General features: G+C 43.5%; 1 protein-coding gene across 1 annotated transcript; it reads left to right on the forward strand.

The window, feature by feature from the left end:
• The first annotated feature begins 6,719 nt into the window (after positions 1 to 6,719).
• LOC116034553 (G0/G1 switch protein 2-like) lies at positions 6,720 to 7,955 on the forward strand. Its single transcript, XM_031277258.2, has 2 exons — positions 6,720 to 6,847; positions 7,244 to 7,955. The coding sequence occupies exon 2, from the start codon at positions 7,290 to 7,292 to the stop codon at positions 7,653 to 7,655; it is 366 nt and encodes a 121-aa protein (XP_031133118.1). The 5' UTR covers positions 6,720 to 6,847; positions 7,244 to 7,289; the 3' UTR covers positions 7,656 to 7,955.
• The last annotated feature ends 9,111 nt before the right edge of the window (positions 7,956 to 17,066 follow it).

Below are 17,066 nucleotides of genomic sequence, written 5' to 3' on the forward strand. Positions count from 1 at the left end.
ATTTGTCGCAAGTCAGCCAATGTGGTTGTGTTGGTCACTCTGGCACGAACAGCACGCCCAAGCTGATCCCACAAGTGTTCAATAGGGTTGAGGTCAGGACTGCTGGTTGAAGAAAGGGATGCCATCCCACAGCATGGGAAAACTGTGTGATCTGACACTAATGGTATGCTTAACGTTTACATGTGCACTAGTCTGGATCAACGGATCCAAGATAATTGCCTGAATGTCCCTCACCTTCTGCTCTCTGTGTGATGCCGTTCTCAAAATCCATTTGCTTCGGGGAACAACAACAAAATACACACGGCAATACACTGGTAACTAAGAGCAAATTAGGTTTAACCATGTATCCAGTTACAAGTCATTGTAGTCATTAGCTTGCTAACACATAGGCTATAGCTAATATTAGCATACTGTACTCACAAAAACAACCACGTCATAAAAACATGATGCAGAGGTATTGATCTGTAGTGATTTTGTTATTTATTTATCATAAAAATGTATTATGTAACACTGTTTAATTACTGGTTTGTGCTCTTTTCCCATTCAGAAACAGTCACACAGACAGCTCACTCGTCCCTCCCCAGACACAATCCATGCCCTGTAGGCACTGCTTGCCAAGCTGCTGATCATCACCTGTGTCTGAAGAAATAGTACACCGAGGGCCAGCTGAATACGCACATTATGTTTTTTCCCGTTCTCTCCGCAGACACACTGACTAAGTCCAAGTACAGGGTGTGTCTTCTGACTCAACACACACACACACACACACACACACACACACACACACACACACACACACACACACACACACACACACACACACACACACACACACACACACACACACACACACACAGAGGCTACTGCACACTATACAACTTCAGACAAGTACCGTCACGCCTTCAATCACTCTGGATAGTAGCTCTGTAGCTGTGATTTATTTCTTGGTAACAGCCGGTTTCCTCTCTGTCAACACTGGCCCCTGGTTACACTGAAATGGAGCCAAGGCTGCTTTATTGAAGTTATTGCTATTATAAGATATGGACACAAACACGCACACAACACACACACACACACACACGCACACACACACACACACACACACACACACACACACACACACACACACACACACACACACACACACACACACACAGCTGATTCCATCTGGCTAGGTCAGAAAAAGTCATATCAAAATTCTGCACATCAAAGATATCATAAACAAAAAAGAAATTCTGTGACGTATAGTCTCCCTGTTATTATTTACATTACTTTTTTAAAGTGAGGCACATATGCAACATTTGTGTGTGCTGTCACATTGGTCTAGGCTGTTGCACTTCTGTAACAGGCAGATACGGCAGCGCAAACTACAATTACTGTTACAAAATAATATAATTTGATGTTGAAATGTGATGCATTTACTGTCACGAGTTCTAGACTTCTAAATATTAGTCAGTGGTTGGTAACAAGTGGATTTGAATGTAAGCGATTAAGATCTAAATTGACAAAAAATGGTAAATAATTCAATAACCAGCACAAGAAGAGAACATCTGTGCAGTTACTTTTACCAAGTTTGTTATGCATTAGTTACCAAGAACAGTCTTTCCCAGAAGGGGAATTCTAAAGTATAAGTAAAGGCAAAGAAAGCTTGGTGGACACTGCAGAAACAGCCTGTCCAGACAAGCGGGAGCTGTTTGAATAAACATCTTTTCTGAGACAAACTTACAAGGGGGGTCGAGGAAATAGCAGCAAATCTGAAGCAGCAGCACTTTGTACTTTTTCTTCCACTATTCTTTGTCCCTTGACAAAAGATGTGATACGCGACATACAGTAGCTCAGTTCTCTTTAAAACAGAAATAATGCAAAGATTTGAAACTGGTAAGCTGTACAACATGGTACAAGGAACAGAATGTTGCCAGATAATAACAGCCAAGTAATCTCAATGTTCTTTCTGGTTAGTTACTGTAGTCAAATAGAGTGCATTTGAAGCTACAGTGCGTAGTTTCTGCCAAACCCCTGAGGAATTATAAGTAATGACAACAACACTGTCGGCGCGTCCACATGATACAAGCCTTCCGTGATCGCGCACCGCCCCCACCCCCCCTCCTCCACGCAGTTGCTAGTAGCCAAGGAGGACACAGATTATTATTATTTAGGGCTGTCAAAATGAACATGTTAATAAAAAACCAAAATTCCTTTTAACGCCACTCAAGTGCGATAAACACACCCACATTCTGTGATTTGGGCCATGAGCTGTACAGGAGTCTAAACACTGGTGGTGGTGTGAAAGGGTGAAGAGCAGTGCTGAAGGTCTGGATGATGAAATGTGGAGCGGAACTTCCAATGAGCTCAGTGGAAGGAGCAACTGGGAGACTGGTTGTGAGGGAGACTGGAGGTGAATGGGGGGGGGGAGGAGAGTCGCCCCAGTCCGACACTGACTGACCGCTGACAGCAGCAGAGAAAGGAACAGTTCTAAACTTTGACAGCAACGAGATCTTCAGCTCACATGATTGGTTTAGATAGATAGATAGATAGATAGATAGATAGATAGATAGATCTTTATTGTCATTGTATGCGATACAACAAAACAGAAATTGAAAGAGTTTAGTTTAGTCAGCTGACTGAGTTGGAAAACCCTCATACCATAATTCTTTATATGTATTTCCCAAGGTTTTCCCCAGAAAAAGTGTTTAGCCCGGTGGAAAGTGTCTTTCTTTTTAATTTATTTTTTTAGATGAACTTTTTTTTTTTTTTTTTTTTATGCAAACATACAGAACAGAAACAGAGAAATACAAACTGAACAAGAACAAAAACCCTCACCCACCCCCCACCCTCTGCGGTCTCAAGGAAGAAAAAAACCCAACAACCAATAAACAAACAGAAATCGCACCTTGCCTAGTCACTCTCCTCTAGTTCTTGTAGCGCTGAGGTCATTAGGTCTGATATTTGTGCTACTTTCCCATAGGTTGATAGTTGATGATTTAGCTTTGTTAATCCTTGCTGTAGAGAGCTCAAGCATAACTATGTCCAGAAAGTATGCCAACCACTGTTTTATACAAAGCGAGTGGGGGGGGGGGGGAGCCAGCACTGAGCCATGATTTTCTTAGTTGCAGTTGAGCCGGCTAGCTAAATTTTCCTCTGTCTCCCAAGCAGGTGTAATTTAGAGTCTTTGTTAAGTAACAAAACAATCGGGTCAGTAGGAATTCGACATCCTATCACATCAGATATTATTGATGTTGTTTTATTCCAGAACGTATGCACCTGTTCACACTCCCAGACCATGTGCAGGAAAGTTCCAGTTTGTTCAGCTTGACAGAGAAAGTGTCTTTTTGTGACGAGGGCACAGCATGGGCCAGTCACAGACTGATGGTAGCATTAATGTGGAGCCCAATAGCTTCTGTGATAATAACAGAATCATGGATGGAATCGCGAAATTTAGAAAAAAAAAAGCTATAAGACAGATTCCATATGACTACGTCATCTACGTTTCCAACTGGCGCCCACCTGTAACTGTAGTTTAAAAAACATCTTAAAAAATAATTCCCAGTGGCTTAGGCTCGGTGGGGAGCAACTTAGGCCCGGTGGGCCACCAGGCTAGCAGTACACTGGGGGAAACCCTGATTTCTAATGTTCATTCATGCCAACTGCGTTGATGAAGAAATGAATATCCAGCAAAACTCTTTACATACAGTTCATCATGTGAGCAAATGAAACGAGTCCTTGTGCACCCAAGGATATCATAAAACAGGCATCAATTACAGCATAATATGGTTATTTACTGAAATAACAGTTTCATACTAGGACAGGTATTCTGTTTCATTTCAATGAATACACTGTTGTAAATATCCCCTATGTTGGCCCAGGAAAGGTGCACTACCTGTAAATGACCGACAATAGAGAAGAGAGTGGCAAGTCTTCTTGGGAGAATCTCTTTGACAATTAAAGTGGGTGTGCATATGCATTTAAAAATGTATTCTGATCACACTGTTTACATGAGGCGTTATTATTGTAATTTAGCTTTCATTGGGATCAGTTATCACGGTTAAATGGAGCAAGGTTTCTACTGCCGTGAATAGAGCTGAGCCTTTTACTTTTCCTTCGTATTCATGGTTCGGCTGAGTATCCTCAGTTCTGACCTATGATTACGTAATGCCTATCCTCTGTTCCTTCACATTTGTACATCTCTGTATCTAATCTGAATGGCCAATACTGACACTGGGTGTGTGATGATTAGGCTGTTGGCTAGTAGATGTACACACAGAAATACTTTAGTCTAGAAACCTACTGTTAGATGAATTTTAACTTTTTTAGATACAAAGGAAAATCATATATTAAAAAGAAATGTTAAGTGTTCTTATTTAAATACATTTGCAGATATAGAATTAAGAAAAGGACATTACCATTTTTTGGGGGAAAAAAAAAGCTTTTTTATGTTTTTCTGAGGCAAGATGTAGTAATCCAAAAATCTCTGGTGAGGCCAAAAGCACCAAAGACGTTAGACCAACAGACACTACTTTTGGTTGATGGATTGATTGTTTTTTATTTCGAATATGTAAAGACCAGAACAGCAGACAAGAAATAAAAACAAAACAAATCAATAACAAAAAAAAAGAAAAAGACAATACATTAATAATAATAACAACTTGTGAACACTTGACGATCTTGACTTTGATTGATCATACGCAGGTGTGACTAATATTAATAATTGTAATGATGGTACCATTTCATTGAGGTGTGTCAGGAAGCCATCCTAGCGAGCCAGCATGCACAGAACCCGGGCTCAGAAATCTGAAATATCCATACAGCCATTTCTTCATGTTATTATATACATCTGTGTCAATCTCCAATGAAAAAAGTCTATTACAGATTTCAACAGCATTATGAGTAGAAGCAATTTGATTGGCCCACGAAACTAGAAGGTCTAGAAAAGATTAAAAAGCTTAGTTATAAAGTTATATGTATCTGCCATTTCAGAACAGAAACGGACAGGTTCCAATCAAACAATAATCAAATAACACCCTCCTGTTGGTTTTCAAGAAAAATGTGAAGTTGAAGTAATCATGTAGAGTCTGCTCCTCTACGTGCTGTCACATGTCTGCACTTCCTGTGCTGTTCGTCAGCATCATTAGTGCGTGTGCTACGTGTGGTAGACTCTGTGTGCTACTGTGTACGGCTCCACTCTGACCACGGTTCACAGCAGCAGAAATGCTGCAGGGTAAATATGGGTTTACACAACCTTTCCCCTGGTTTGGAGACTGTTGATGTGGAAGATTCACATGGACTCCAATCAGCCGAATGGAGACCCCCGGGTCACCTGTACAGGTATTAGCCTACCTACTCCCAGACGGCCAGGGGTGGGGCTAGAAGGGGGCCCCCCTTCCAATTCACTGGGCTAGAGTGTTGTCAATCTGATTAATTGTGATTTCCATTGGATTAGAGTACTGTCACTTGGCTGCCTGTTCTGCCAATCTTCCCAGCCATTGTCACATGACCAATTCATGTTTCCATGACGACTATCCAAAATTCTGATACCATGGAACCAGCACTGGAATTGTTTTGTTAAAAAGTGGCAGACTGAACCTACTGAATATGTGTATTGTATTCTGATATACAGTTTGTTTAAAATGAAAACAAGTGATATTGATAATGAATGTGATGTTTTATTTAGCAGAATTACATTGTGTTGTTCCATCCAATCCAATATTTCCTATATTTCTAAGCAGATTTTCTATGCTGTATTATGATAAAAGGAGACACAAAAATCCTGGAATCGCCCCTGCAGACGGCACAAATTTAAGAGGCTTATTTTTTTAAACAATAAACATTTTAGTATATAAAATTTGTTAATGATGGCAACCAAGTTAGCTCAATGCAGTGCAACTTAAGAAAACACATGCAAATACACCAAACACAAGTAAATGAAGAAAATATCTTCATCACTTAACAACACATAGGCAGCATCCTGCAAAGGAATAAAACATCATCAAATTAAGACATTTAAATTCTCCAATTTGAGAACTCACATGCAGCCTTCAGTGCTCCCAGTCAAACAGGGCACAATGTGACACGACTAATTCACTTGTCAGAGATGTTTGAAAAGGAGCTAATATTGTTTATGAATTTATTTTAGTTTCAACATCCTGACTTCGGGATGCAAATATTATTAGAGATATTGGCTATACACCATCATAACATATAAAACTCAACGCTCAACTCACATTTAGAGCTTGAAAGCTGGGTGCTGAAACCTTAATGTGGATAATAATGATATATAATAATGTAATGGGTACGACAGGTAATGTAGCAAAGTATGATTCTTGTGATTAAAAGAACTTAACTGACAGTGAAATAATTGATTATTATTATTTTTTTTTAATACTCAAAAGTACAAGTACACAAAAAAACAACAACTTTGTTACAGTAACGAGAGTGAATGCAATCCATTACTTCCACCCCTGCCGGTATGACCTATCCAACTTCACAGGATACATTATACACATTGTAAATTCTGAGAATGTTACTGTGACACTTAAATTTAACCTAAAATACAGCAGTTACTATAAACTCACTTTTGCACACTGCAGATGCTCCTAATGGAATATTAGTAAGAATATTGGTGACAGGGTTGACTGTGTAATAAGCCCACAAACAACTGGGTCAAAGTTTCTGGCTCGAAGCCTTTCCTGAAATGCTCCTCCATGCTTATGAATATTCAGCAGCTGTCTGTGTGGGTGGAGACACTGGGGCTATAAATCACCACAGTGTCAGTAAAGGTGTGTTCTACCACAGACTGGAGCTCATGAGTAGGGTCTATCTGGGACTGGAGCAAACAGCAGACTAGATCACAGTAAGTTCATATGTTTTCTTCTGAGACATCAAAGTGTATGTGTGTCCAATGCAGTAATGGGATATTAGACTGCTGTTACATTAGTCTATTTTCAAAAAGCCAGCAGTTGGAGTATTTACACATTTCATGTGACAAATGAAAAATGTTTAATTGAGTTGCATATAGCCTTACCCTGCATTGAATTGCTTTTGTCGACTTAACTGCGGGTTAAATTTAAATATATTCCATGTTGTATTCTATATCATGTGTAAACCCATGAAAGCTCAATTTCTGATGTTGCTGCATTTAGTCTGACCAACAATTTCATTAGTCAGAGATATTGCATTTACAATGATTATGGCACAGACAAATGGTATATATGCACATCTGACAACAGCTTTTAATCATCTTTAACAGGTCTACACACAATCTTGAGCCCACTATTGTATCTCAGCCATTGGAAATGGAAAGCATGCAGGAGTTGATCCCCTTCGCCAAAGAGCTGCTGAGTCAGAAACCCAGCCGTGGTTTGCTGAAGGTCTACCTGGTGGGTTCCGTGTTTGCAGTGTTGGGGACAGTCATTGGCCTGGTTGAGACCGTGTGTCACCCTTTCTTCTCCGGTGAGCCCATGGACGCAGAGATGCTCCTCATGTTGGCCCGGGAGCAGAGGACTGTTGAGGCCCAGATACAGTGCAATGCGGCCGGCCAGGAAGAGGAGGAGGAGGATCAGCTGGCTCATGACAATGAGGCCACGAATCAGAGCACCAACCTCCACAAGACCCATACACTCAGCCAACGGAGCGTGGCCAACCGGCTGCACGCTTCCTAAAGCTGGAGGGGTCAATCCTAAGTGACTGGAGATATTTATTAGGGAAGTGCTACTGCTACAGCACTGAGTTGTCCAACACGTACATAATCTAAAGCTTTATAGACAGAAGTGTCAGAGCTGCCTGCCATTCTCTTCTGCTTATTAATGATGCCTAAAGGTTCTGTCAGAAATGTGTCTTAGTATGCCTTCGAGTATGAATTGAGACTTTTTGACAGGCCCACCTACTGTCATGAGATCATGGAAAACATGTCAATAATACAGTATGTGGTATAAGTGAAGTGTACAATAACTCAGTGAGAGCAATGGCTGTGTGGTTCCTCAGGGACCGTCTGATTGGATCCCCTGGGGCCCCAGCAAACATAGGAATTGTTAAATGTTACTATTAGTAGTTTACTTAAATGACAGACCTGTTGGAAAATGGATAAATGCAAGTCATAGACACTTTCTTTACCAAACAGTGGTCTGTAGGTTAATATGACTCTAGCCAGTCTTACAAGATGAATGAGCCCTGAAATAAATAAAACACCCATTATTTGTGCTACATAAAAACCTCCATTTTCATTTAGCTGCTGAAACACAATGTTTGGTTTCTAACAGAAAAAGGGAAACAGCAGACAGACAAAATGATTTTCAACAAGGTCCATTTTGTTGATATTTTACTTTGGCGGTTGAAGTTTATGAGGAGTATGTGAGGGCAGCAGCATGGTGTCCACAGTCTGCCCGGCTTTAAGCAGCTGTGTAGCGCCGCCTGCTGTCTGCTGGCTGTATCTCATCTGCCAATCCACCCATGAACTGGGTACACTGAGAGGAACCTTTGTTGTAAATATTATGCTATGTGCAAATATTGTAAATATACATTCTTTTTCATACCAATAAAGTTAATTTTATTTATAAAGACTGCTCTCCCTCTGGTTTGACTCCTTCACACTTTTGAAGCACACTTTATTTGCCAACATATGAAAAATAAGCACAGATGAACTTATGCTTGTCAAGGAAAGTGTTAAGATCACTGCACAAATATCTTATGATATTTGATCAAAAACTAATTGAGTGGATGAGACCTGTTATTACAAAATATGAGAACACTTTTGAAGTGTCAGTTGATCTTGAAGGTTAACGATTTCTTATTGTGTGTTGTTTTAAGATACTGACACCTATTTCTGGAAAGTTCCTAAATTAAGTTTTGAAAATGTGAAATTTTAACCCATTGGCAGATTTTGTATATAATTATTTCTATGACTCCATAGACACATTATTGTTGAGATACATCTTTTTTTATTTTTCGGGTGGTTTGAAAGACCGCCCCCTCACTGCCAAAGGTCCATAGTTTAAGTCAGTTATTTTTTGTTAACTAGTTTTTTGTTGTTGTAATAAACAAGTGTCTTTAAAATTTGAATCAAATAATGACGATCTAAACCAACCGAAGCCCTAATCTTGTTAGAAGCACCACTTCTGTGAATTAACTGGCACCAAAATGTAACAAAATGTATCAACAATCCACGGACGCAACTAACTTTATACGCTCATAAAAAAATGTATTTGAGGCGTGCATGAGTGTGTGCGTGCATTTAGAGTAAAAAAGGTGGTACATGATCTTGGTAAGCAATTTGACATTGTAGTAAATATTTTTGGTGCATCAAAAAGCGTGCTCGTTAAGATACCAGCAGACGAGCTAATCCAGCACAAATTAGTGCATAAAAAGTCACCTCACCAAAATGAAGTACTTGAACCTCATAATTAAATACAAAATGAGGGAACAAGTGCAAAAAGGTCCACCAAAAGAACCCCCCCTTCCACTAGGCTGGCCTCGGGCCTGTAGATACCTATCCACCCAGACTCGAGGCTGTGCCATTGCATCCTCAAGCTTTTCACTTCGACTTGAGGTTGTCCTCAGTCAGTCCCATGAACCGTGAAAACCATGAACTCAAGTTTTACAGAATGATAAAGCATGCGGTCCAAAATGTGAATCCATTATCAGTGAGCTCCAGTCGAGCACCAAGTGTAGGTTGTAGAGCTAAGTACGGTTAACTGGCCCTGCAGTCTGTGTTAACAGGACATACTCATATACTCACTCTAGTGTTGACTGATTGCCCTGAGCCCCTGGTATTTTGATGAATGACTGCAGAATTTGTAAGGTCACAGGACGGTCCGGCTGAGTCACCAACAGATGGAGCATGGTTCACTGAGATAGCACAGCAACAATGGGATAAAGCTGCCTGACACATGCACACAAAAGTGGAAGGCCGATATAACCCTGAGTCAACATGATACTCATTGGTCTAAGAATAGTTTGAGTGATGGCCTATGTCAGGGCTGAAATGGATGACACTTAAATCTCTGAACACAGTTGACCAAAACTGACTGCCAGCCTCCTATACAGTTGGATGTAACTGTGTGTGAATCAGCACATCCTTCAAAGCAGACATATATTGTAAATATAGGCGTAAATCGCGGGGGGGTCGGGCGGGTCGGGGGGGTCAGAACCTACCCCATCTGAGGGTTGTCCCCCCCTAAAACATTATTAATTAATTACAAACGGGGCGAAAATTGCGTTTCAAGTTCAAGAACATCTTGAGCCCCCCCTTCCTTGCCTCACAGTGGTTTAGGACCTGACACACCAAGCCGGCGGCCAAGGACTAGTGGTGACGACGGCCGACTGTGGCATCGCCTCACGTCGGCCCTCGTTGCCTTTGTCTTGTTAAAAAATTAGCACTGGAACAGACCGCAGAGATTACAGCCGACGGCCAAGTACCATGTACATTCTGCTAATGATGGCCAAATTAAGCTTTGTGAACCATTTTCTCTTTTTTCTGAGCCCATTAGATGGGGCTCTCTCTTCAACAAAGGGTTGAAAACACACTGAATTGCCATTCCTTTAACCTTTTTCTTTGAACAGAGAGCGCCATCTAGTGAGCTCAGAAAAAAGAGAAAATGTTCACGAAGCTTAATTTGGCCATCACTATGTTCTGCGCCAGCGTGAGAGGAAATAACTCTCCATACCAGCAGGTGGCGATAATATATTCGTCATTCAACAAGGGAAAGCGGGTATGCTATGATACCCACAACAAACAGCGTTTGCTCGATCAGCGGCAGAACCGAACAGAGCCTACGGTCCCTCTGCTTCACTCCACGCTGGGAAGACAGCGGACATTGGGAGATGGCTAACCAGTCTGTCCATCTCCCAGGCTGTCATCTGTTCTCTCAGCAAAATAAGTAACGACGAATGCCATGCTTGAGCTATGTTACTGGTTACTAGTTACACGGCGTTCGTCGTTCGACTGGTCATGGCTGTTTTCCCAAGATGGCGCCTGCTTGTACATGTGAACGCTACTGTCTTTATAATCTATATTTTTAATAAACTGTCTGTACACTTACAAAGTTCTCAATGCTTCGGTTGACATGTAGGGGCCCTCATTATGCTACCGTGGAAGTGTGGTGCTATTTTGAGCCTTGTTAGTGGTGTAGAAATAGCGATTTCTTTTTAGTTTACCCGTGCCCCAACGACTAGCATTCTAAGGCAATTAGCGGTTTGCGCTATCTTGTTTCAAGCTAGAGACACATTCGATTAGCATGAAAACATATCCCAGAGAACGGTCGACTCGGTAATCATGTGTTATTAACCCCTAGGTTCATTTTGCGCCGGAATTGTCCTTTAAGAATCAATCTCAGCTGTTTTACCTGTTAAGGTTTCTAAGGTTCTCTTTACTGCTGTATAGCTGCGATAGGTTTGTCATATCGATTGATGTGACTATGCAGGTGGTTAAACTCTGTTTAAGTCTGTTTAGCAAATGAAAAGCGGGCCAAACTGTTTCCATGCAGAGTTGAAGTACAGTCTGCTTAGAAAGGTCAAAAAAAACTTTCTGATCTAATGCATTCTGTGCAGAAAGGTTGTTTTTTGTCCAAACATTTGATGCAGTAATGAACCTTCCAGCTGCACAACTTACCAATTTAACTAGGGGTCCAAAGGTCAATTACAGAAAGTCAAATCAAAGTGACAAAAGGGTTGGTTAGAGATTTCTTTCTGTCTTTTATAGAAATAGGGGTTTGACTTGAAAGGTTGCTAGTGGATACCAGAGGCGACACACAGTGGGAAGCTGCTGACTGTTTGCCAAGCCCTCCCCACTGCCAACCAAGCAGCCTCTGAGTCACATAAAGAACCACAGGCTGCACAATGCTGCAGACCAGGATGGGATTACACTACATCCTGGTTTGTGCTTTTCTAACCATATTAAAATGTACACACCTGCAAGTGGGACAAATATGATGTGGAAGAGGATTTGTAAAACTCACCAAACGTTGGTCTAGTGAAGAATATTTACCATTTGATGGCCATGGTGCAGCTAATGCATCTTGAGTTTGAATATTTCACTCAGTGAAAGCATCATTTAGCTTCAATAAAGTGACAGAAAATACTGCATGTAATCAGGGTTTCTGCAGGTTTCACCAAGTCAAATTTAAGACTTTTTAAGATCATTTTATGACCATTATGAATGAAATTTGAGACCTATATCATGACAATTTTAGAGACTGCCAGATACTTGGCAGAACTGGTTAATGGCTGTCGTTTGCTGGAGAGCCTTCAGTTAGATGTTTCTCACTTCTTGCATGAGACTCCAGCGTCCGTACACCCATGCAGCGTTCCCAGTTTAAAGGTCCCATGGCATGAAAATTTCACTTTATGAGGTTTTTTAACATTAATGTGAGTTCCCCTAGCCTGCCTATGGTCCCCCAGTGGCTAGAAATGGCAATAGATGTAAACCAAGCCCTGGGTATCCTGCTCTGCCATATGAGAAAATGAAAGCTCAGATGGGCCGATCTGGAATCTTCCCCTTATGACGTCATAAGGGGAAAGGTTACCTCCCCTTTATCTGCTTTGCCCACCCAGAGAATTTGGCCCGCCCATGAGAAAGAGAGAGACATCATGGCTTGAAAACAAGCGAAGCATGGCAGTTGGTCAAGGCCACACCCCCACCCTCCACCTTGCCCCCCCCTCTCCTCCTCAATAGCATTTAAAGCTACAGACACAGAAATGGCACATACTAAGTAAAGCTCATTGTGGGACTGGCTCTAGTGGCTGTAATTCTGAAGAGACTTCAGATACAGTATTAGGGGACCACTAAGGCCTATATAAAAGCATCCAAAAAGCAGCATGTTATAGGACCTTTAATTGCTTTCTTGTATAAAAAGCAGTCAGCTTCAAATACATAGTTAGCAACTGGCTTTAACCAAGCCCTAAATTCAGTTTTTGCTAAATAGCCAGGTATTGCTAAACTTGCACTCACCCATAGCTGAAGAATAAAATCTGTTTTATGTCTGTGGTACAATCCGAAAGACTCGCGCTAATAACACAAAAGCTGATTGGCTTTGAATTATATTTGGCCTAGCAACAGTAGGAACTAATAATAATAATAAAAAAAAAATAACATTCAAAGCGCTGCAGGAGCATTTCAATGAGCATTAGAGATAGTGTTTCATGGATGTAATGATTTAAGACCTAGAACACAATACCTTAGTAAAATTAAGACTCAAGGACAACATTTTTAATTTAGGCAATTTTTACTTTTTTTTAGACTTTTTAAGACCCCGCTGAAACCCTGGTAATACTGTCATACTTTGTGAAAGGTTTATTTTTTCCACAAATGATAGAAAATATATGGCATTTACAAACCTCTCCTGGAACCATCACCTTATCGTGGTGGAGAGGTTTGTGTGTCCCTATGAACCTGAGGGCTGTGTTGTCTGGAGCTTTGTGCTCCTGGTAGGGTCTCCCAAGGCAAAGTGGTCTCAGGTGAGGGGCCAGACAAAGAATGGTTCAAAAACCCTATGAGTGACCGAGGAAGAGATGGAGTGACCCTGCCCGGAGGAAGCCCGGGGCCCCCATCTGGAGCCAGGCCCAGATGGAGGGCTCGTCAGCGAGCGTCTGGTGGCCGGGTTTGCCACGGAGCCCGGCCGGGCACAGCCCGAAAAAGCTACGTGGCATCCATCTCTCCATCCCATGGGCCCACCACCTGTGGGAGGAACCGCTGGGGTCGGGTGCGCTGCCACATGGGTGGCAGTGAAGGTCAGGGGCCTCGACGGACCAGACCCGGGCAGCAGACGCTGGCTCTGGGGACGTGGAATGTCACCTCTCTGTGGGGGAAGGAGCCGGAACTGGTGCGGGAGGTGGAGCGCTACCGGTTAGATCTGGTGGGGCTTACCTCTACGCACAGTCTCGGTTCTGGAACCATACTCCTGGATAGGGGTTGGACTCTTTTCTTCTCCGGAGTTGCCCAGGGTGTGAGGCGCCGGGCGGGTGTGGGGATACTCACAAGCCCCCGGCTGAGCGCCGCTACGTTGGAGTTTACCCCGGTGGACGAGAGGGTCGCCTCCCTACGCCTGCGGGTTGTGGGGGGGAAAACTCTGACTGTTGTTTGTGCATATGCACCAAACAAGAGTTCGGAGTATTCGGCCTTCTTGGAGACCTTGAGTGGAGTCCTATATGGGGCTCCAGTGGGGGACTCCATAGTTCTGCTGGGGGACTTCAACGCGCACGTGGGCAATGATGGAGACACATGGAGAGGCGTGATTGGGAGGAACGGCCTCCCTGATCTAAACCAGAGTGGTTGTTTGTTGTTGGACTTCTGTGCTAGTCATGGATTGTCTATAACGAACACCATGTTCGAACATAGGGATGCTCATAAGTGTACTTGGTACCAGAGCACCCTAGGCCAAAGGTCAATGATCGATTTTATAATCGTTTCATCTGATCTGAGGCCGTATGTTTTGGACACTCGGGTGAAGAGAGGGGCAGAGCTGTCAACCGATCACCATCTGGTGGTGAGTTGGGTCAGAGGGTGGGGGAAGACTCTGGACAGACCTGGTAAGCCCAAACGGGTAGTGCGGGTAAATTGGGAACGTCTGGAGGAGGCCCCTGTCCGACAGACTTTCAACTCACACCTCCGGTGGAGCTTTTCGTGCATCCCTGTGGAGGCTGGGGGCATTGAACCCGAGTGGACAATGTTCAAAGTTTCCATTGCTGAAGCTGCGGCGAGGAGCTGTGGTCTTAGGGTCTTAGGTGCCTCAAGGGGCGGTAACCCACGAACACCGTGGTGGACACCGGTGGTCAGGGAAGCCGTCCGACTGAAGAAGGAGTCTTTCCGGGATATGTTATCCCAGAGGACTCCGGAGGCAGTGGCAAGGTACCGAAGGGCCCGAAGGGCTGCAGCCTCTGCCGTGAAAGAGGCAAAGCAGCGGGTGTGGGAGAAGTTCGGAGAAGACATGGAGAAGGACTTTCGGTTGGCACCAAGGTGCTTCTGGAAAACCGTTCGCCACCTCAGGAGGGGGAAGCGGGGAACCATCCAAGCTGTGTACAGTAAGGATGGGACGCTGTTGACCTCAACTGAGGAGGTAATAGGGCGGTGGAAGGAGCACTTTGAGGAACTCCTAAATCCGACTAATACGCCCTCTATAGTAGAGGCAGAGCTGGAGGATGATGGGGGATTGTCGTCAATTTCCCTGGTGGAAGTTGCTGAGGTAGTTAAACAACTCCACAGTGGCAAAGCCCCAGGGATTGATGAGATCCGTCCAGAAATGCTTAAAGCTCTGGGTGTGGAGGGGTTGTCTTGGTTGACACGCCTCTTCAACATTGCGTGGAAGTCTGGGACGCACCGTCCCAGACTTCCACGCTAAGGAGTGGCAGACCGCGGTGGTGGTTCCCCTTTTCAAAAAGGGGGACCAGAGGGTGTGTGCCAATTATAGGGGTATCACACTTCTCAGCCTCCCTGGTAAAGTCTTCTCCAAGGTGCTGGAAAGGAGGGTTCGGTCGATAGTCGAACCTCAGGTTGAAGAGGAACAATGCGGATTCCGTCCTGGTCGTGGAACAACGGACCAGATCTTTACTCTCGCAAGGATCCTGGAGGGAGCCTGGGAGTATGCCCAACCGGTCTACATGTGCTTTGTGGATCTGGAGAAGGCCTATGACCGGGTCCCCCGGGAGATACTGTGGGAGGTGCTGCGGGAGTATGGGGTGAGGTTTCGCAGCCGAGTGTGAAGCGGCTGGGATGAGGATCAGCACCTCTAAATCGGAGGCCATGGTTCTCAGCAGGAAACCGATGGAGTGCCTTCTCCAGGTAGGGAATGAGTCCTTACCCCAAGTGAAGGAGTTCAAGTACCTTGGAGTCTTGTTCGCGAGTGAGGGAACAATGGAGCGGGAGATTGGTCGGAGAATCGGCGCAGCGGGTGCGGTATTACATTCAATTTATCGCACCGTTGTGACGAAAAGAGAGCTGAGCCAGAAGGCAAAGCTCTCGATCTACCGGTCAGTTTTCGTTCCTACCCTCACCTATGGTCATGAAGGTTGGGTCATGACCGAAAGAACGAGATCCAGGGTACAAGCGGCCGAAATGGGTTTCCTCAGGAGGGTGGCTGGTGTCTCCCTTAGAGATAGGGTGAGAAGCTCAGTCATCCGTGAGGAGCTCGGAGCCGCTGCTCCTTCGCGTCGAAAGGAGCCAGTTGAGGTGGTTCGGGCATCTGGTAAGGATTCCCCCTGGGCGCCTCCCTAGGGAGGTGTTCCAGGCACGTCCAGCTGGGAGGAGGCCTCGGGGAAGACCCAGGACTAGGTGGAGGGATTATATCTCTAACCTGGCCTGGGAACGCCTTGGAATCCCCCAGTTGGAGCTGGTTAATGTGGCTCGGGAAAGGGAAGTTTGGGGTCCCCTGCTGGAGCTGCTATCCCCGCGACCCGAGACCGGATAAGCGGACGAAGATGGATGGATGGAAACAACAGTACATTTCTATTTTGCACCATTTATTAAAACACGGTATGTACACAATAGAGATTGACACTTAGACACTGCACTGTTAATCTGTAAGCACCGACTAAACAACTGAAAACATTAGCCTATAACTTTTTTACCAATACAAAAAATGTTCTTTGTTCTTCTACAACAATCCAAGCAAATCTTCATTATTCACATTATGCTGCGATTTAGTGAAGACTTCCAGTTTCTTTTCTGCTTGAATGCAGATTTTCTGATATTCATATATTGTAATGTAATAAATGTTATTGTCTTGATACTATACATTTCAGACAAATTAAATCATTCAAACTATTTAACATTTATTTGAAAATACAAATAACACTCGTTTAAAGCTGCTTTAATTGACTTTTTTGCCGACATGGGGAACGTGGAAACACTGCAAACAGAAATTATCACCGTACAAAGTTATTATGGTGAACTTGTTAGCAAACAGTTGCCTATTTACACATCCAGCAGCGTTATTATGGAACCCACACAACTTGTAAGAAAGGCCCGCCCTTCAATAGCATTCACACTCTACTATTGGCCAAGCGTCCATGCTTACGCAAGGTAACGTAAACCCATTTGTTTAGGTCCTATCCCCTGACCAATCGGCTATCCTAACCTTAATAAT

This window comes from Sander lucioperca, chromosome 6, assembly GCF_008315115.2.
Source record: "Sander lucioperca isolate FBNREF2018 chromosome 6, SLUC_FBN_1.2, whole genome shotgun sequence".
Lineage (NCBI taxonomy): Eukaryota > Metazoa > Chordata > Actinopteri > Perciformes > Percidae > Sander > Sander lucioperca.

Coding starts and splice junctions, on each gene's coding strand:
- LOC116034553 (XM_031277258.2), top strand. CDS start 7,290: ATGGAAAGCATGCAGGAGTTGATCCCCTTCGCCAAAGAGCTGCTGAGT.